Below are 20521 nucleotides of genomic sequence, written 5' to 3'. Positions count from 1 at the left end.
ATCAGAGAGCCACTGGGGAGATCACAGAATCCTAACCAATCTATCTGGCAGTGACCTGATCACCAAGGCTCAAAGGCTGATATAGAACCGTCTCACGCCTTGAAGGAGGTTACCTGAGGCTTCCGCTTTGTAAGAGGAATTACATTGGCAGAAGTGGATGGCAGGGCTGTGGCAATAGAGGACATCATGACTAGGCAGACTGGAGCTTTTTTTACTCCCTTGTTAATTCTCTCTGCTTCGCACTAAGAGACTATTTTCTCTCCCTCATCTCTCTTTCCCTTTATAAAAATGTGTGTTTATTTCCAATTATGTTACACGTACAAGTTACTGGAGCTATGAGATGCTTGAACCTGAACTGAGGAAAAGGGGAGGAAAAAAGACACATCTCCAAATGAGTTTCATTTATATAATGAAAATAAATTTTTACACAATCAACAGAAACACACCAAGTTTTTTTTGAGAAAAATATTTTTAAATAAATTTTTGTCTTTTTTTTTTTTTACATTCTGATATACATATGTAACAAGGTTTATGACACTGTAACCAGAATCAAATCAAAAAAAAAGTTACACAAAGGAAAAAGGTGGGAAAGAAAGTAATTGGTTTTGTTGAATTCCTTTCTAGCTCCAAGCTGGCAACTTTGCACTATTTGTCTATCATTCAGCTGCCAGCTCTAACTCACTTGCACACTCAAAACACCATATTATTGCACAAGAAGCCAGTGAAGGCATATGGTATAATGGTCAGTTCCTTGCTATTTCAAAAAATCTCTTAAACCCAGAGAGGGGGAAAAAAGTAATCCAGAGTACGAAACACACAAAATCAACAGTATCCTTTGTCTCTTTAAAGAATGAGAAGGGTTCTTAGACCACTTAAGCTGCCCTGATCTTCTCTTTGCACCAGTGAGCACAGCAGGGCTTGGTTTGGTTGGGTTTTTTGTTTTCGTAAGGACAGCCCAGGCAGATCCTAGGTCTTCATGATTCAATGTCTTTTCTACGTACTTTGGGTTCTTTTTAATTGGTTTAAAGTGTAGTATCTTCGGTCTATGAACCTGCACAGACTAGTTAATCGTAAACTCTACAAATAGCTTAAAAGGAAAAGGGGAAGAAACAAAGTTTGTTATATTTTTATTGTTGACTTAAAAAAATTACGTCTTTAGCCTCCCTGCTTTGTCAGTTGGCGGGAAGTAAATCTCAACGGCATCAAAAGTTAAATTCTTCTCACACTTGTTAAAAATAAAAAGTTTTAAACAAGTTTGTTTCCATTCACAAACTTTACCCCATCTAAAAAAAAAAGAAAGAAAGAAAAAAAAGAAAAGAAAGAATCCATCCTCCTTCCTCTTCGTCTCCTAATGGAGAACAGTCATCATTTCCAGCCAGACTATTGTCACACAACCGTCTCCACACCCATCAGCTTTGGTGTAAGGATTCGTGGTGTCACACCGTTGTTTAGGTCTTCCTCAAACTCCAGCAACTGCCCCATGAAGTTAAGGTTTGGGGAAATAATTGGTCGTTTGCCTTTGACAAATTTATAAGCATCAGTCATGGTCATCCGCGTGTGCTTCATCAGGTAAGCGATGACGATGGTGGCAGAGCGGGACACCCCAGCCTGGCAGTGGATGAGCAGCCCCTTCCCACACTGGTGAGCTTCCTCTGGAACAAGGGAGAAAGGCAAGAGGTGCAGGGAAGGAGAAAGAGAGATGGAGGGAGAGAGGTTAACGTTTATCTAGACTTGACAATGCCATATTCTGTAGAGAGAGAAGACATTAAAATGGCTTTGAAACTAAGTATAGTTTACTAGTTAATCGTGTATGTTTATGTCACAACCTCCAGAACTGACTAAAAGCAATATTAGTATGAACAAGAAGCTACATTTCTACGTTTAAAGAGGAGACTAGGTAAAGGAGTCATTCACAATAATAGTTGACTTCACAGGTGACGGTGGCCAACTGAGGATGGAGCCACAACACAATTAGCCTAAATGTTAAACAAGCTACTGGTTAAGTAGACCTCTCTGATTCAGGATGTTCATTTCCATCGCCATGTTGTGTCACTTGTCAAAACTAGTGTTATTAACAGTGTCTCTCCCACCTGTGATAGAGAAAAAGCATTTCTTTTTTTATACTATAGAACTGCTCTGTGCAGAAACTGGTACTAAATGGATAAGAGTTTCAGTCTTAGGAAATTCTGAAGGGGGTTAAAGGAACAAAACTCAACTAGAAAGTTACTACGTTCAGCTTCTCACTAGCAAACCCTATTGTTGCAAAGTTAAAGACTTGCAGTTCTCAGGCATAGGGTGTCACCTACATGTGAACTGTCCAACCCCCTCTGCATCTACACATGCCTTTCCAACATGGCAATGATGCAGAAGATGAAGGAATTAACAGCAATGGCTCAGAATGCAGAGCAATTGAAAAAGGCAATACTGTAAAGGTTTTCAGGTATATTAAAAGCCCAGGAGAATAGCTCTCGGGCACTGCCTGAATGGATTCTTAATGACACTTCTAAACTAAAAGGCATCCCAAAGAAAGCATCCCTGGAAAATATACCAGTTAGATGAAGGGTAGGAAAGGAGAGCGTAAGGAGAGTCCCATTCTGACAAAAACTACTTCTATTGGCTACCCGCTAGTAGATTAAGAAACATTGTGCAAATTTTCATCTTAAAAACCCAGCAATTTAGCTTGCTTCTTATAGATAACAGTATTTTAGGAAAGTATCTTCTGTTTTCAATGTCTTCTCTTCAGCACACACTATTTAAGGACCTCCACCCCAAGACGGGGAAGCATGGGGGTAAGAAGATGAGCCACAAAGGGCTAGGTCTGACCATGGTTCCACCTTGTGGTGGACCTTGTGTGAATCATGTAACTCCCCAGAGCCTCAATCCTCCTATCTGAATAATGGGAATAACTGTAACTAACCAGGCTCAGGAGATATGGGAATAATATCACCCGACGCAGGAATAACTAAACTGGCATAGTTAAACCCTAAACCTAGACTCTGCTTAGTTTATATTAGACTCTCTGTGAATGCTATTATGTTTCTAAAACCAGCTGTGTTTTCCTTAAAGCTAGACTATCAGATTTCAGTTTATCCAATGATATATAACAATGAGAATAAAATATTGTGCCTGTGCAGGGTGTGATGCGGAATTGTTTTCGAGGTTAAATGCTACTTATTACTCGTTTTGTTTTCTTTCTAAAACACCAGGTGAGCCTGAATAATCTATAAGGAATGTGGGTGCTTTGACTAAAAAAATCCTCTTAGAACCTAAGCATATCTTATGCTACCCATTAAATGGAAAACAATTTCTTAACTTCCCCCAACTGGAATTAACTCAGATAAAATTGCACTCATAATATCATATATCAACCAGGAAGTTCCTCATCTACTTGGTGACAAACTTTTCTTCCTTGGGACTCAAGGTTTGATTCACATATCACTAATAAAAAATCTAAGGTATCTTTGCCTCCACAAGCATTGCCCATTGAGAACCAATAGAGCCTTGTAAACACTGCCCCAGTGTGCTCCCAAAGGGCTCCTGGCCTCGCAGTCAAGAGCATTAGGCTCTGGTCCCTTTAGTGACCACTCAGAATTTCCTTCCAGACTGAACATTCTATGGTCCTGCAATAAATAAAGGCATGATTAGCAAGGAAATGCCTGGGCTAAGTGACCAGAGCTGCCAGTTCTAGAGCAAATCCACCCACCCTAATGGTTGTTAAATCCAAGGGGTTTTTTTTGTTTTTTGTTTTTCTTTTTTTTTTTCTGACAAAGGAGCACTGAACATGAGTGCATTCTTCCTGGGACAGAGGCCAGTAACAATCTGCTACAATATTTAGGAAAAGTACTGGGTTACCCTTTTGTGGTAAGAAAGATTGGAATCGCTTGAAAAAAAAAAAAAATTGTTGAGTACCTGCTGGGTGCCAGGTATTCCCCAAGTGATAATTTGAGCCTTGCAATAGTTTGAGGCTTAGAAGCAGCGAAAGTTAAAGTTTAGGATTAGGGTTAGGCTGGCCGTTGCTTCCTTCTAGAGATTTAACGCCTGCTGTTGCTAGAATTTCTCTCCTTGGGAACTACATGGGCTATACAATTTGATCTTTCCTACTTCAATGAGTCTGTGGTAAACTAAGGGAATCTAGTACCATATCATGAGCACTCAACTTCAAGGATTTTTGCTACCCAATGTTTAAAAACGGAGACAAAGCAAACAGAAGGGAAAAACTACTCCCCCCCCCCCCATGCTCTCTCTCCTCTGTGCTGAGTAATGCTTAAAGATGTTCACTATAGCATTATGTTTCTGAAAAAGATCCTTCAGAAACAATCCTTCAGCAAACACTACCTTTGCTTCAAGCAGTGGCAAATTAATTTAACTCAAGGTAAGGGAGATATGGGTGAGTTTGGAGTGGTGTCATATTAACAATACAGCTGGCCCCGGGTACCCGCAGGGGATTAGTTCCTGGATAAAATGCACAGATGTTCAAGTCCCTTATATAAAATGGCGTAGGACAGTCAGCCCTCCGTATCCGCGAGTTCGATCCGCGGTTGGTTGAATCCGCAGATGTGGAACCCGCGGATACGGACGGACGGCTGTATTTTACTCCCTGCAAAGTGCCTAGGGACGCCAGTAGACTACATACATACCCACGGTGCCTGCTCTGGCCGCCAATTTCTTACTATCTACCAGTTCTTTTGAGATGGTGTTATAGAACATCTCAGTGCTAACCCCTGCCACTTTTTCATTGAGAAATTGAGGGATGTGGAGGTCTAGTTGAACGGATCCCAACCCAGTTGAATTACCGTTCTTTTATAACCATGGTTCCAATACACTTGATGGGTTATGACTTAGGAGAATACTTTGGCTGCACCAGGTGGCAGAGGCCGAAAACACCACGGTGGAGCTTTTTTGCCACACAGGCGTAAATCTTGGACTTGATATCAAAGCCCGAGCCAGAGAGGAAAGGAAGGCGGAAGATGAGACTTCCCCGTAGGAGATAGTTACCAATGAACTCAAAAGCCTCTTCAAAGTACTGCCTCAGGTTCTGCTTGTTGCTGTCGGTCGCCGGCAGCCGCTTGTAGCTGAACAGGCCTTTCTCGTAGTGGTAGAGGGGCAGGTGAGTGGTGACGTTGATGACGTAGCCGATGTTCAGCCGCTGCATCGCATCCAGGTCCTGAGCGTCCTGCTCGTTGCCGAGGAACAGGAAGGGCAAGATGGGCGTCAGCTCTGCATTCTCGATGTCGGGGGTGCTGGGGATGGACTGAGGTAGCATGCTCGAGGCCGCAGACGCGCCGCCCCCCACTTCCCGGCACTCTTGGAGCTGGAGGGAGTTGTCACAGAGGTTTTCATGGTTCTGCTTAAAACTGCTAAGTCCACCTGGAACAAAAACACAGAAAGCGAGAATGACCGCCCCTAGAACTTCAGAGCTGGCGGAAGATATCACTTTCCCCTTAGGAATGAGTGTGTTTAGTTGCTTATCACATTTTTTAAGATAAAATCAAAATACAAATGAAAGTCCATTTGGAGACGGAGGGCAAACTTTGGAGGATATCACTGCATGCAGTACTTTGGAAATGTGCTTTTTATACAAACTGGGGCATGTTTCCCTGGAAAGCGTTCCACGAAGCATCAGGCAATTTCATTAGGAGCAAATTTGTTCTGCCCCAAAGAGCCATACGCTCAGTGGCCTATATAGAACCTTGCACTTTGGGAGCCCAGGAAGGCACAGATGACTTCCTTGGGTGTAGAATTTCTGCCTGTACCTGGGCAGTGTAGGTGTGTGTCTTGCACTCTTTGTAAGCTCACCTTACCCAGAAGGCCAAGTTTGCCCCCAATACAGCAGAGCGGTTACAAGCCGGGACACTGGAAGAACCGGGTTATCTTGGCTATAATCCCAGTTCCACCACTTGCTGCGTCTGTGACCTGGATAAATTAATTTCTCTCTCTGGGCCTCAATTTCCCCATCTGTAAAATGAGGGTAATGGCATATACCTCTTAGTGTGATTGGGAGTCTGGAATGAATGGATACATATATAAAGTATGCAAACCTCCCCCTCATCAAATGCAGTGTCACTTATGAGAATGTATCTTAAGGAAATCATCGGACCAAAGACAGCCAGCCAGCTGCATAAAGATGTTCGCTAGAGCAGTTTTCTAGAAAGGTCAAAAACATTTTTTTAAAAGGGAAAAGTTGACATGTGCACCCAATGGAATATTATGTAGCCATTAAAAGTTGTGAAAGGAATATGAAAAGTGTTTCTGTTTAATATTAAATGAAAAAAGCCAGTTTAAAAACATTCACCTTGGGCTTCCCTGGTGGTGCAGTGGTTGAGAATCTGCCTGCCAATGCAGGGGACACGGGTTCGAGCCCTGGTCTGGGAAGATCCCACATGCCGTGGAGCAACTAGGCCCGTGAGCCACAACTACTGAGCCTGCGCGTCTGGAGCCTGTGCTCCTCAACAAGAGAGGCCGCGACAGTGAGAGGCCCGCACACCGTGATGAAGAGTGGCCCCCACTCGCCGCAACTAGAGAAAGCCCACACACAGAAGCGAAGACCCAACACAGCCAAAAATAGATAAATAAATAAAAAGTGTAAAAACATTCACCTTACATGTGATCAAAAGTTGAAAAACCATGCAAAAAAGAACACTTAAGTCAGGAAATTTATAGATCATAGTTTATTGTTTAAACTTTTCCTTTAATATTTGTCAGATACGTTTGTGGATAAGCCCAAAGGATTATCACAGAGGTCAAATTCTACAATATACATGTAAGGGCTATGAAATCAGAGTTGACATTATTAACTACCAAATGAGCTCTAATTCTTACCAACTAGATACACTCTGGCCTTCCCTTTGAACAGAGGGGGAAGTTGGAGATCTCCTAGAAGCTGAAAGCCACCAGAACCCAACATTTACCCACCGCACCCTCCCCCAGATAGATGCCTTACTTCTGTCTTGATAGTTTCAAGAGATAAGGGAGGAAACATAACAGGTGAACAGGATATGGTTGTGTTGTAATAAATACAGGAAGTCTATCTGTCTACCAGTTTCTGAACCTATGTCCTTCTCCGTTTCAACTTTCATCTTTGGCAACCACAGCAGGAAGCTCCAGGCTGTAACCCACACCAAGCCTCAGGGCTGTTCACAGCCAATGCACACTAGTCGTATAAACTGGGGAAGTCATATTTTCATTAGGATCCGTCATGACTCAAAGATCATTCGAAGGGGGTAATATTATGACCACCTGTGAGTATCAAAACCTATCTTCGCTTTTGGAAAAGAAAAACAACAGCTATAAATTCATTTTAATTGATTTCTAGAATTAACGTCTGCCCTTACATCTCATTATTCTGCTATGAAACAATGATTAAAATAAAAAGTTTGTCTGGACTCAAAGAGATCATTTTTCAAGTAGATAGAAGAAATGGAAACCACCAGAAAAAACTTCATTAGTGAATGAATACCTAAACAAAAATTTGAAATCGCCCGCTGTCACCATCACAAGCACCACGAAAGAGACTAAAGAGTTATTTTAAAATCTGCTCAGCTTTGGCTCCATAAAGTCCAAGTAAACAGTTCCACACTGGTTCTGTAATGGGAACCTAATTCACTTTTTGTTTTTTTAAGAAAAAGACAGTTGTTACACTTTTCCGTATAAGATGAGAGGACAGAACAACAAAACAGACTCAAAAGAAGTCTTTAACAGGGTGGATTGGAGGGGGGGGAACTTCTCTCTGTTCTTATTTAGTGTACTCAAGCTGTAATTTGTCTTAAAAGCAGCTAGTTTAAAAAAAAAAATGCATGCCAGAAAACCACACACACAGAAAAAAGCAGCATACAGCTTTTTAAAATTCTGTCTCTACACCTCCTTTCCCAATGACATCAGCTGGAGGCTCCCCACCTGCCCAGTTGCCATAGCAGTTACACAAAGACATACAATGACATCAGTTGGCATGATATCAGCTCTTTGAGTGCAAACAATACAAGAAGAACTACTTTGTTTAAGGCCTTTGGTGCAACTGTGTTCTGGGGAGCCAATGATGTAATGCTAACAGGTGGCATGGGCCTTCCATTTGCCTAATGGGGGGAAAAAACCCATGGGGGAGGGGAGGGGAGGGGAAGGAATTGGAGACAGACAGACACAAAATACTCCGAGAATCCCAGGGGGTGCCCACGTGCAAAATTATGTGTCTATTGTATGTTTAAGCCATGTGGGAACTCTGTTCATCGAATCTTTGGAGGCGGAGTGGATAGAAAAGGAAATATTCTAATTCACACGTATTAACTAGACGAGGAAACCCTCATTGAGGGATATGAACAAACAGTCTGTTCAGTTGCCAGTCTGCTGACCAGTGTCGGCATCAGTTCTCATTAAGGGTTGGGCACAGCTAGATACTGCAGTTAAAGAACTCTCTCTGGGGATGGCGCTGTTCTCATTAAGGGTTGGGCACAGCTAGATACTGCAGTTAAAGAACTCTCTCTGGGGATGGCGCTTACAGCAAAATGAACCGGTAGACTCTCACAGTGGTGGTTTTGAGAGAGATGTCTGTAGGGAGGATTGTTTTCTTCCCTTAGAAGTTTGGAATTGGAAGCCAGGGAGGGGTGAAGGGAAGATGAGGGCTAATATGGTTCTCCCTTCCAACTACTTTCCCTCCACCCTACCCCATCACGTATCATAGAAGCCGAATGGACTGATCACTTAATGAGGAGTTTTGATTATTTCATATTTGTTATTACTACGTAGGAACATTACAAGCTGATAACTAACAATTGAAGTGGAAGCAGTGTAGCATGGTGGTTAAGAGAGGGGTTAGAGGCAGGCAGACCCAGGTTGCAAATTCTGTCTCAAAATCAGGTTGTGATTCTGTCTCATGAGAGTTTGTAAGACCTGGTATAAATCCCTTTTCCTCATTAAGCCTCAGTTTACTGATCTGTAAAGTGGACTTACTATCACCTACCCATAGAGTTGTGGTACAGGAAGCCTATGTAAACATATAATCAGGCGTTTGATAAATAACATCTTATTACCCCAATGTCATCACTGTTATTGCCCTCACCTCCAGCTGATCTGCTGACTCTGAAGTTCGTGAGAACCCTGAATGCAGTACAAGTGATTCTGAGGCCAGGCTGCTCAGGCCTGAATCCCAACACTGCCAAATACTGGCTCTGAGACCCTGCACAAGGTCCTTACCTCTTGGCTTCTCTGTTTCCCCACATATACAACAGGAACACCTACCTCACACTACAGTCTTGAGGATTAAACTGATTTATAAAAATAAAGTACTTTGAAATGATATCTAGCACATATTAAGCACTTTTTTTTCATTATTGTGGAAAACTACCATTTTAAAGATCTAAAAAGAATTCTAAGACAAATACCATATGATATCACCTATATGTGGAATCTAAACTATGACACAAATGAACCTATCTAGGAAACAGAAACGGACATAGAGAACAGACTTGTGGTTGCCAAGGGGAAGGGGGTTGGGGGAGGGATGGAGTGGGAGGTTGGCATTAGCAGATGTAAGCGATTATATACAGAATGGATAAACAACAAGGTCCTACTGTATCACACTGGGAACTATATTCAGTATCCTGTGATAAACCATAATGGAAAAGAATATAAAAAAGAATGTATGTATATATATGTATAACTGAATCACTTTGCTGTACATCAGTAATTAACACAACATATCTCAAAAAAAAAAAAAAAAAAAATCAAAAGAAGGCAGAAAAGGAGGGAAAAATAAGGTACAAATTGAAGGAATAAAAGAGCTTCGAGATATGAGGTTATCATCCAGAAAAAATAAATTCTGCTTAATAATGTAAAGACTCTCAATGATAATAGGCTAACGTTTCCAGAGTTTTTATTTGTAAAAGGTTATTGAAAAAGAACTAGGAACCAAGGTATCTGAAGCAGTTTTAAAGTTTAAATAATACACTTTTATCATAAAGAAAGCAACAGCTCCCTATCCTTCTTAAACAAATACATCTGATTTCAGTTTTTCTTTCTCCTAGCTTTCCCAAGAAAGCCTGTATGTCTTTGGATTCCTGGGTTTGCCAGAGGAGAATTGAGTGTTTTCAATAAAATCACTCTTCTCTCCTCCCTCCCCTCCTCTCCCCCGTGTCCCCAAGTCCCCACCAGGCTGAGTGATCTCTGTAGACACACAACTGCCCCAGTTATCAGTGCAAATATTTCCCAGGCATGAGCAACAGGGCTGGGGGCAAACATTTCAGACCTGATCTCAAAACCAGGTTCTCTGCCAAAATGAGTATCATCAGCATGTGGATGCTGAATGGCAACAACAAAGAACACCCAGCACCCCTACAAAATATGTAGAAATGCATCTGGTGAGTCTCCTCCAACGGGAGGTCAGGGAGGTGACAGTCCCACTGGAGCAACGGATTCTAGCTGTAGTGGGAAACCTCTCTTTGTAGATGTATTTCACCTCCTGTAGCTGTGTTGGCTATTGCAGCCCTAGAAACACAAGAGCCCTCTGTAATGTGATTCAGAAGCAGTGCTCTGGGTGGCAAATGAAAGAAACCCCATCCAAACGCAGAATCTATAAGCAAGAGATTTTCATCATCCAAAGATGGCCAGCACTTTGGCACACCAGCTTTTTGGCTTCATGCTAAGTTGAAAAGTGAGCATTTTTTCAGAAATCTAAGGAAAACTCTCACTGAAGGTCAGCAAATGACATTAACACCCAAAGAAAAGTGGAAGGGAACTCAAGTTGGACTTTTCTACAAGCTTGCTGTGAGCATATTCATTGCCCCTTTTTGTTGTTTAGAGTTTCTTATTGGGTGATTAGTTTTTTAAAGTAAAATGGTACTTGATGATAGTGGTTAAGAATGTAGACTCTGGAGACAGACTGCTTGAGTTGAGAATCTTGGCTTCCATCACTAACTAGCTGTGTTACCTTGGTAAGTTAGTTAACATCTCTGCACCTCAATCACCACACCTATAACGTGGACTTAACAGTAGTATTAATCTCACAGGGCCCTTAATATGGATAAAATGCTGCATGAGTTAGATATTATCACTATAAATGGGAAAGATATTGGTATAAAAGGGGTCCTGATGGATACTATTTCGTGGGCCCTCCATGGAAACTGGAGTCCATCTAAGCAGACTCCCAAGATTCTATTCTCACAAGGATCCCTGTGGAAGAAACAAAGCCTGAATAAATTGGAGCTGACGTCAGGCTTCCAGAGTCCCAAAGATGGGGGCGGTCAGAGTTGTTTCATACTTTTCAGGGAAGAAAATCATCCATCTTAACAGGAGAAATATTAGAGATACAAACTAGAACCACGAAGATTACTTCTAACTCTTGTTTTCTATGAAATTGTCTTCATAGGTCACTGACACGACTAGGGATTTTAAAGTAGGAAGGATTTCAAGTTTAATACCAGATGGTATCACCTAAACTGTCCTATGATCATGTCCCCAGGGAACATGTATTCTTTCCTAAGGGGAATGAAGGGAGGCTGTATCAAAGAGGGAGAATGAGTCAAAAGTGCTGTGTCACCAGGTGTAAGGTAAGAAAAAAAGGGGATAAAGAAACAACTTTGTTACCAGGGGAAGAGAGAGACTTAGGAGGCTGAGTCCAACCTCAGCCTGTGTTGCTGGTGGGGACCGTGGGTCAGAGTATCCCTATGATCCCTAAAATCACATCATTTCATTGCTTACATGTGAAAAGTCCAATGTGTGAAAAAACATAGACAACGAGTTACCATAAAGCTTAAAACTCTTCAAAAAAAAAATTAGGATCTTGAATTCCATTGAGCACATTTTGATTATCTGGGCAAATATTGTTAAGTGTTCCAGGAAGATATATCTGCTCATATGTTAGTCCCTTGCCTCATGGATTTTTTTTTTTTACTGTCTGTTCTCTCTTAGGAGATACAAGTTCTCTACAGATACACTTTAAAAGCCAACTACAGAAGGCAGTTTATTATATATAAGGCAGCAGGGAAAGAGTGCAGGAATAACCTTATTTAAATCCCTTTGTACACAGGACTTCGCTATATGCCACAGGAAGATAGGTGATTTGTTGATATGTTTGATACCAATAGCTGTAGGGAAGATATCAGTCTCTTGGTCATGGATGGGTGATCAATCTATTTTTGGAAATAATTTATAAAAATGAAAAGATAAGTTAAAGGACCTCTCTGGTGTCTGTTTGACCTAGTGACAAACCATAGGTAGAAATTACTTCAAGAATGCCCCTCCCCAAACTGTCCTTCCAAAATAGACTAAAGATTACTCCTGTCCTTATACTTAATAGTAATCTAACAAAGTTGTATTTAGTGATGTTTTGAGAGAGAAAAAAAGAAAATTCCTAAAAAGTTTATACCAGAATATTCTCAAATTTTGAGTTAATAATACAGAAAAAGAAGTTGAGGAAGGAATGAATTGGGAGTTTGGGATTAGCCTATGCAAACTATTATACAAAGAATAAATAAACAAGGTCCTACTGTATAGCACAGGGAACTATATTCAATATCCCATGATAAACTATAATGGAAAAGAATATGAAAAAGAATGTATATATATGTATAACTGAATCACTTTGCTGTACAGCAGAAATTAACAAAACATTGTAAATCAACTACACTTCAATAAAATCAATTTAAAAAAACAAAGTTGCCTGCGGTACACATAAGTCCCCTCACTACAGAATTGGTGGAGAAAAGGGCTGGGGATTAAATTTCAGCCTGCTGAAGTAGCTCTCAATTGCACACAAAAAAGGCAGATTCTTGTTACTACCCTTGAAGGGGGGGTGCACTTGTGTCGCCCCCTTCTTAACATTCCTACTTTAAGGCTTTAATGGGTCACCAGTGTTTAGGATACCACCAGTTTAATTTGTGTGTATTTGAATAACACAGGCAGATTGTTTGAGAGGATACTTCGCAAGTATGTAAATACAGCCTGTTTCTTTAAATCTGTTACCTCATTTATTTACATTAGAACAGAAAGCACAGCCAGAAGGAACAGCTGATGACAGTCATGTAATTTTCCACAAAGACAACAATTAAATAGCTTTGTGTTCTTTTAATGAGCAGATGACTTCTCTGAGAGCAGGCTTCAAACTTAAGACTGCAGAGTTCCCACAGCCAGGAAGGAACCCTTCAGGTTCGGCAGAAGTCACTGTGACTTTAAGGAAAAGCACCCTCTGGGCCCCTGTCCTCTAGCGCCAGCCGGCCTGTGTTTGCTCCTCTTCCTCCCTCCCTCCCGGCCTCCCCCTCCCTCTCTCAAAAACACTTCGGGAAGAAAACCAGAGGGAGATTCTACCTGGAATATGTTTGACTTGATGCTTAAATGTCCAATGAATCCACAGAATATTTTTAAACCTATTTTTAAAGAGTTGATGGTGTGGGTGGGAAAAGTGGTCAAGCCTCACCCCCTGCCCTCCCACACATGCTGTGAGCCCCCCTTGGTGCAGAAAACCCCATCTTTACACCCACCCTCCCCATTCTGTCTCTAAAAGGTTTCAGGAGGCACCACCTGGAAAGCAGGGGGTGGGCATAAATGACTTCTCCAAGTCGCTCCCTCAGCCTGAGGGGCTCAAGAAGCCTTCCACACTCCCTTAGGCTGAGGCTGGACTGGTCAGAGTGGACATTTCTGGGGGTCCAGCTGCCCCCTTCATCCTCCCAGTCTGCCTTGTGGAGCCTCATATTCACGGGGACTTCATCGGCCCCGAGACTGAGCTTCACTCCCACTCACAAAAATGCCACTAAAAGAGAGCAAATTTAATAGTTTTCTCTTTTCAAGACGGGGCTTTGGGATTCAGTCAAGGGAATGGCTTTCCACTAAGAAGTGTGCCTATCAAATCACTGGCTGGGTATATACGGAGGGAAAAGAGGGGCTGATAGAAAGACGGCCAAGTTCGAGCCTCAGGTTCCTGAAAACCTGCAAGTTCAGATTTCCTTCTGGTCCCTCCAGGTCTAAACTTTCCCTATGTCAGCCCATGCCAACCAGCTCCCAGGGAGAAAGGCACATCCTAAACACGTAGCTCAGGTCTCTGGGTTTTCTTAACAGACACACCAGTTATAGGAACACAAGCTTCACTTTTAAAATCTCTTTTATCAGAGAGCAAGCCCGCCCAGACATTTTGAGACTCGAGTGACAGGCTGAAGATGTCCCTTCCCTCTCCTCTCTCCCTCTCTCCCCACCAGTCAGGGTCCAATGGGATGAGATGGATGATCAACATACAAACACACAAATAAAAAGGGAATGATTAACGATGATAAGGGCCATGAGGTGCCCTCCAGTTCCTGGGTGCTGTGAGAGGGGAGTGATTAGATCAGGGTTTAGGGCAGGCCTCTCTGGGGATGAGAAGGGATTGACTAGTTTGGAAAAGGGGTGGAGGGGAGGGGGTCCAGGAGAACAGTGGAAGCAGAGAGAATCACACTAGGGGCAAAGGCAGGACACTCGTGAGGCCTGTGATGACTCAAAGGGACAGAATGCGGTGAAGCAGAATGAGGGGGAGGGAGTGACCAGAGGAGGGCAAAGGAGTCTACAGAGGGCCTCTTAGGGCCATTAAGCAGTTGGGATTTTATTCTAAGTTCAGTGGGAAGCTCCTGAATGTTCAGAAGTCCATAATACATGATCAATATGAGTTTGAAAGGAAAAGAGAAAGTGAGAGCCAGAAAAAAGTTAATCTAGCAGATGGTGCAATTTACCTATATTCCAAAAGCTGGGCAAAATCCATACCCTTTCTTTCTCAGAATACGTGTTTTGTACCTGCTATGGATTGAATTGTGTCTCCCCCACCCAAATTCACATGCTGAAGCCCTAACCCCTAACGTGATGGCATTTGGAGATGGGGCCTTTGACAGATAATTAGGTTTCGATGAGGTCATGAGGGTGGGGTCCTCTTAATGGAGGTTAGTGCCCTTATAAGAAGAGACACCAGAGAGCTTGCTCTCTCTCTCTCTGTCTCTCTCTCTGTGTCCGTCTCTCTCTCTCTCTCTCCCACTGAGGACACAGCAAGAAGGTACCCATCTGCAAGCCAGGAAGACCTCACCAGAACCTGACCATCCTAGCATCCTGATCTTGAACTTCCAGCCTCCAGAACTGTGAGAAAATAAATGTCTGTTGTTGAAGCCACCCAGTCTATGGCATTTGGTCATGGCAGCCCAAGCAGACTAACACAGTACTACTTTTAAGTCCCAGTATAAATATATTTCTTAAAAAGATAAATTATAATTCTTACTTTTGAAGAACCACACCCAAAGCTGTGGACTGCCTGAGAACCTGGTCCCTGGGAGCCAACCCAAGTGGGTACCATATCTCAAAGTCAAGCCAGAAGTCGTCCAAGGTCAAGATAGGGATGCTGCCTAAGGGACAGCATGCTCATAAGAAGCAAGCCCATGGAATCTTCCAGAACCTTCGTTCCACAAGCCAGCTGCAAGCAGAGGAGCCCACTTCTTCCCAAAGACACATGCCTCCTCATTAGTTATACTCTCCGGGTTGAAAAACAGTTTAGCTGGAGACCTTCTGTGTATTTGGGAGGCCACTCGATACCATGTTAGGGCTTCACCTCCTCTGTTCGCTAAATAGCTCAATACTGGTTAATCCATCAAGACGGATTAAGGGAAGGGAAAAAAATCCATGAGATCATACTGGAAGGTTAGAGAGGGAAGAATGTTAACAGGAGGAGAGAGCTATAAAACACAAAGCCATATTTTCAAGCAGATAGTCCCCATTATTGTTTAATTCTCTGAAGAGAGGGAAAACATTCTTTGCTTTGCAGTGCGGGAGTTTAAGTAATGAAGCGTTGCTAAACAAACAAACAGAAGAAAGCCCAGTAAAGCTATTCATTAAACAAGCCCACTGTACAAAAGGAAAACTGTTGCTTAACAATCCACCTCCCCTGAGGACCAACATTTATCTTAGACCCCAGATTAAACACATTACAACTTCACAGCAAAAGTATGTTTCCCAGTGGGATTTAAGTAGAGTCCAATTAAATAAATCTCTAGAAATATCAAGAACAAGCCTCAAGAGAGAGCATATTTCTACTGTGAAACATTCCCATTGGAAATTACATTCGTAAAAGGTCATCTACAAACGTCTAAGACAAGAGGAGGGGAAGCAAGCCAGGAAGCAAGGCAAGGTCACACAAGTGAAGCCCGGGTGGGTTCCATCCCTACAATCGCGTATGGAAGTGCCTAGTCAAAAATGGCGTGTGCATCTCCACTCGCTGTGAATGAAACCCCCATTTCCAAACAAACAGCTTTTATGACCATGTGTTTTCATATGATCTGGAGGTCAAAGGGCTGTGGCGTAGGGAATTCAAGAAGTGGTAGGGGAAAGGATCAAGTGTCAACATCAAACTGTGAGTTGTTTTACTGAACCAGTGTTTTCAGTTCACAAAAGGCATAGCAACAACTTCCTCAAGTCACTGAGCTGAATTCTATATTTGGCAAGAATACTAAGCAAGTCTGAGCATTAAGGATAAACTGCCAGAAAGAGCAGGCGTGAGCTTTCCCAGCTCAGGGATTCACCCAGACAGCCATGCCCAATGGTCCAACCCCTGCATGAGGGCTGAGCTGGGAAAGGTCAGCCTGAAGCCAGGTGAGGCTTCTGTGTGCTGAGAGATACACCAGTTTGCATCAGGTCAAAAGCTAGCGTGTCCCCATGTAGTGGACCACCTTCTGGGATGAAGGGGAAGATAAAACAACCAGGAGGCCAGTACCTCTCTGAGAAGGTGAGCTGGGATTATATACTGTCAACGTAGACTTAAGGCTAAGTGGAAGGCCAGCCAAGTAATGGTCGGTTCGAACTGGGACATGTGAAACGGAGAGGTGACCTGGTATGCACCCCACATCTGGCACCGTCAGACTTCCCAGCCACATCCCTTGAAGCCATGACTAACATTGCTCAGGGGGACAGAAGTCCTGACAGCAAGGACTTGGAACACAGCCCTTCTTTCCACGCTGAGGTTATACTGGGTGCTAGCGACCCCTCTTGCCACTTCTAGAAAATCAGAGGTTTGGATCGTCTTTAAGTTTCTCCCAGTTCCAACATTCTATAACTTCAGCACGGTGTGGATAAACTGGACATTGATGAACAATGGCAAGAATGAGAGCAGCTATCGTAGGGTATGTGAGGCCTGGATGACCTGCCTCCCACCTCAGGGCCTTTGCACCTGCTGTTCCCTCTTCCTGGAACTCCCTTTTCCTAGGTCCTCAAGTAGGTGATTCAGACCTCAGATCAAACGGGATCGCCTCATAAAGGTCTTCCCTTTATCTACCCTCCCATAGATCTCTATCATTATATCATGAAGTTTTAAAGTTTTGTGGTCTTCACTGATCACTTATCTGAAATCACTTGTTAATTTCTTTGCTTGTTTATTGCTATTATTAAAATGTGGAGCCCAAGAAAGCCGAGCTGTTGTCTGTCTTGGACAAAATACAGCACCACTGCCCTGTGGCTCAGGCGGCCTCCACACTTTTCCAGCAGTATGATCTCAGCAAAGCTCCTTGCCTTCTTGCACCCAAGGTTCCTCATTTGCAAAATACGGCTAATAATAGTACCAACAGGCAACAATAAGAGTCATTGCAAGGATTTAATGAGCTAATACTGGTAGCTATTAATAGAAATTGTAAGGATTCACTACTGTTTAGACCTACAGCTGTACCTGATTTGTATAGTAAGCCTCATTAAATGTTTCTAGAGTAAATGAGCTTTGGAACGAGAAGAGAAAGGGCCAGTTCATCGTAAACCATGTATTATGTGTTGCTCAGCAAAATGCCAGGAATTTGGAAGATTAAAAATTTTTTTAAATAATATATAGTTTCTGAAGATAGATCAAATGGGAGAAAGAAGGAGAGATGAAGCAACAATAGAGGAAAGTTAGCAAAAGGCCTGGCAGAAGACACATTTTAGGAATCCCTGAATATCCTGTGATAAACCATAATGGAAAAGAATATGAAAAGGAATATATGTATATGTATAACTGAATCGTTTTCCTGTACAGCAGAAATTAACACATGGTGAATCAACTATATTTGAATAAAATAAATTAAAAAAAAATAGAACACCTGAAATGATGCCATCCCGCTGTGACTTGTGTAGGACAGGTGCAGGGCCAGCCAGGTGAGTTTAGCATGAGGACACAGAAATCCTGTCACTCCCAAGGCTGGGGAGGAGGGCCGGAAAGGCTCATGGAGAACAGGCAGCCTGCAGGACTGACAAACAGCAGTGCCCGAGGATGGCTGGGGTGTAAGACAATTCACACCTGGTGGGCTTTTAACCTCTTCTCCCCTCTCCATGCCTCCTCCTTGGACATTCTATATAAGCGATGAATGGATGGAAAGAGGCATGAACAAGAAAAGGAGCCTTAGTAGGGAGAAATCAGTCTGCGCGATGTCAGGGAACAGAGCGAGGGACCCCCCAGTCCATTTCCACACGCATTTATTAAGCATTAAATGTGGGCTGGGGTGACAGCACTGAGAGTACAAAACGCAAGATCTGGTTGGGCCTCCTCCCAGCTAGCTGGCCGGCCCACTGAGACAAGGTGAGCGGTAACAGATAGATGATTCACACAGTGTGAATTCACCACCACCAGGTCCATTTCTTCTGCCTCCTGTTGAAGGGACACAAGGCCGGTTCTAAAATCAGGAATTCTGGGTTCCTCCTATCCCTCCCTCTAACCCTGCACCTTCGGGCAAGTTACTTAACTCAAAGTCCATTTTAAAACACAATTGCATCTTAAGAGCTTTTTCTTCAGACGCAGGAGTTTCCCTCTTCTCTAAAAAAGACGGTTACAGCCCTTGCTCTCCCACAGGGGTAACATTATGGGTGTTCTTGAAAGACAGACAAGGGGCATCAGAGCCTCTGGTCCTCCGGAAGGTGAGATACTCAGAGACACAGCGTGAGAAGAGAATGCCCAGTTTTCTGTCCCTCTTTGGTTGGTTCTGATAAACCCATTCTATCCTTCTTAGAAACTGACACTTACCTCCCACAGGTACTGAGAGTGGCAGTTACCTAAGAGGTAACTGAGCCCAACCTTAAAGCCGAACAGTTCTGGAGAGTGAGAAATGGAATATTGCCTGCCATATCAGTAAACAAAGGATGTCACAGTCGTCAGTGATTGCAGCCCTCCAACATGAGCCGGTGAGCCCTGAGGGAACTCAGGATGTGAAAACACAGGATCCTGGCCCCAGATAGCTGAGGTGCCTATGAAAGGAATGATTTCAGTGAGCCCAGACTCTTGCACCTTCCCAGACATAGAAAGGCGCTAAATTCCTTAACCTGGGATAGCTGGTTTTCCTTAACTTACAATAATCTTTTGATGTTTGGACTACTGGCCCTTTGTTGCAAAACTTCTACATAACCTGGCTCCCCCGCCTATGCCCACACACACTTCCTAGGAGCAGTTCTCTCGGGGTTACTTGAGATACTGCCTCCCGGGCTCGAAGTCCTAAAAATTCCCACCGAATAAAACATAACTCTCCACTTTTTAGGTTGTGAATAATTTTTTAGTGGAAAAGAGCAAGCCTGGCACGATGGCAGTATGCAAAGTGCCCAGAGCTGGCCCAAGTAGGTAGAAATCAAGTCATCTTGGGCATTTCAAAAGACCTCTTTTCCAACTCTAGAACGCTTTTTGTTTCATCCCTGGTTTTCATTGGTAAAGGAATCTCCCTTTGCAATAACTACACCGCTTAAGTTTGTCTTTTCTTAGAAATGTGCCTTCCCGGGCAGCCCCAAGATGCCCTCGTAGGAGTCCACTTTCTAGGAGCTGGTGACCTAAGAGGGCCTGGCAGGAAAAGAGCCACAGGCCGAGCAGGAACGGAAGGGTGATGGCTACTGGACCACAGGGAAGACAGAGTGTCTGTTTTAAGTGGGAAGGAGAAAAACCAAAAAAGAAAAACACATGGGATTATGGTTTAAAAATCCAAACAAAAGCCCCCAAAGGAAAGAAAACAGTTGCTCTGAACACAGTGTTTAGCAGATGTAACAGGACATGTACGACAAAAGTGCGATTCTAGACATTGCAAACTACTTAAAAAAACAACCACCCCTTACCCGTATTATCACCCTACAACAGTTTCCTATAAGGAACTTAATCCCAACACCAATATTTAAGAATCTCTGGTATCAAAGCAGTATGTCACATATGTATGTCATCACCTCTCATGTGGTGTCGTCTGGGAGATGAAGAAGCAGAGAGGACCCCAAGAGTTGCAGGCTGGAAGGTTCTGGGCGTGGTGGTGTCAGAGGCTACCCTGTCTCCAGGCTAAGCCTAGTGGGCAAAAGCAGTTGCTGGAAGACGGAGTCACTTTACAAGTCTAGAGCATAACTGGCCATCGTCACGCAGGGTGTGGGGTTAGAGAAACAAGCAAGCTAAGCTACATACAGTACTTTGCTTTCCCAAACACTGTGCCCCTAAAACAAACCTCTCGATGGAAGGCAGTCTATTCGTGCAAAACTGCAGTGCAACTCTGACCCTAAAAACACAGAGTCAGCACAGACCCCACAAGTTAAGGGCAAGGTCCCCAGCAAGACTGTCCTC

At 43.1% G+C, this 20521-nt stretch overlaps 1 protein-coding gene across 2 annotated transcripts in view; it reads right to left on the bottom strand.

The window, feature by feature from the left end:
* Positions 1–386: 386 nt before the first annotated feature.
* Positions 387–20521, bottom strand: part of DUSP10 (dual specificity phosphatase 10) — a 39579-nt gene continuing 19444 nt past the window's right edge. For both annotated transcript variants that reach the window (XM_036827798.1, XM_036827788.1), the window contains exons 3-4: positions 4996–5367; positions 387–1652 (exon numbers count right to left, since the gene is read on the bottom strand). In XM_036827798.1, coding sequence (XP_036683693.1) covers positions 1387–1652; positions 4996–5367 — 638 coding nt within the window. In that variant the 3' untranslated portion in view covers positions 387–1386. The remainder of the gene's footprint in view (positions 1653–4995; positions 5368–20521) is intronic.

Source organism: Balaenoptera musculus, chromosome 1 (assembly GCF_009873245.2).
Source record: "Balaenoptera musculus isolate JJ_BM4_2016_0621 chromosome 1, mBalMus1.pri.v3, whole genome shotgun sequence".
Taxonomy (NCBI): Eukaryota; Metazoa; Chordata; class Mammalia; order Artiodactyla; family Balaenopteridae; genus Balaenoptera; species Balaenoptera musculus.
The sequence above is the reverse complement of the archived record's forward strand: the minus strand, read 5'-3'. Positions and strand labels throughout refer to the sequence as shown.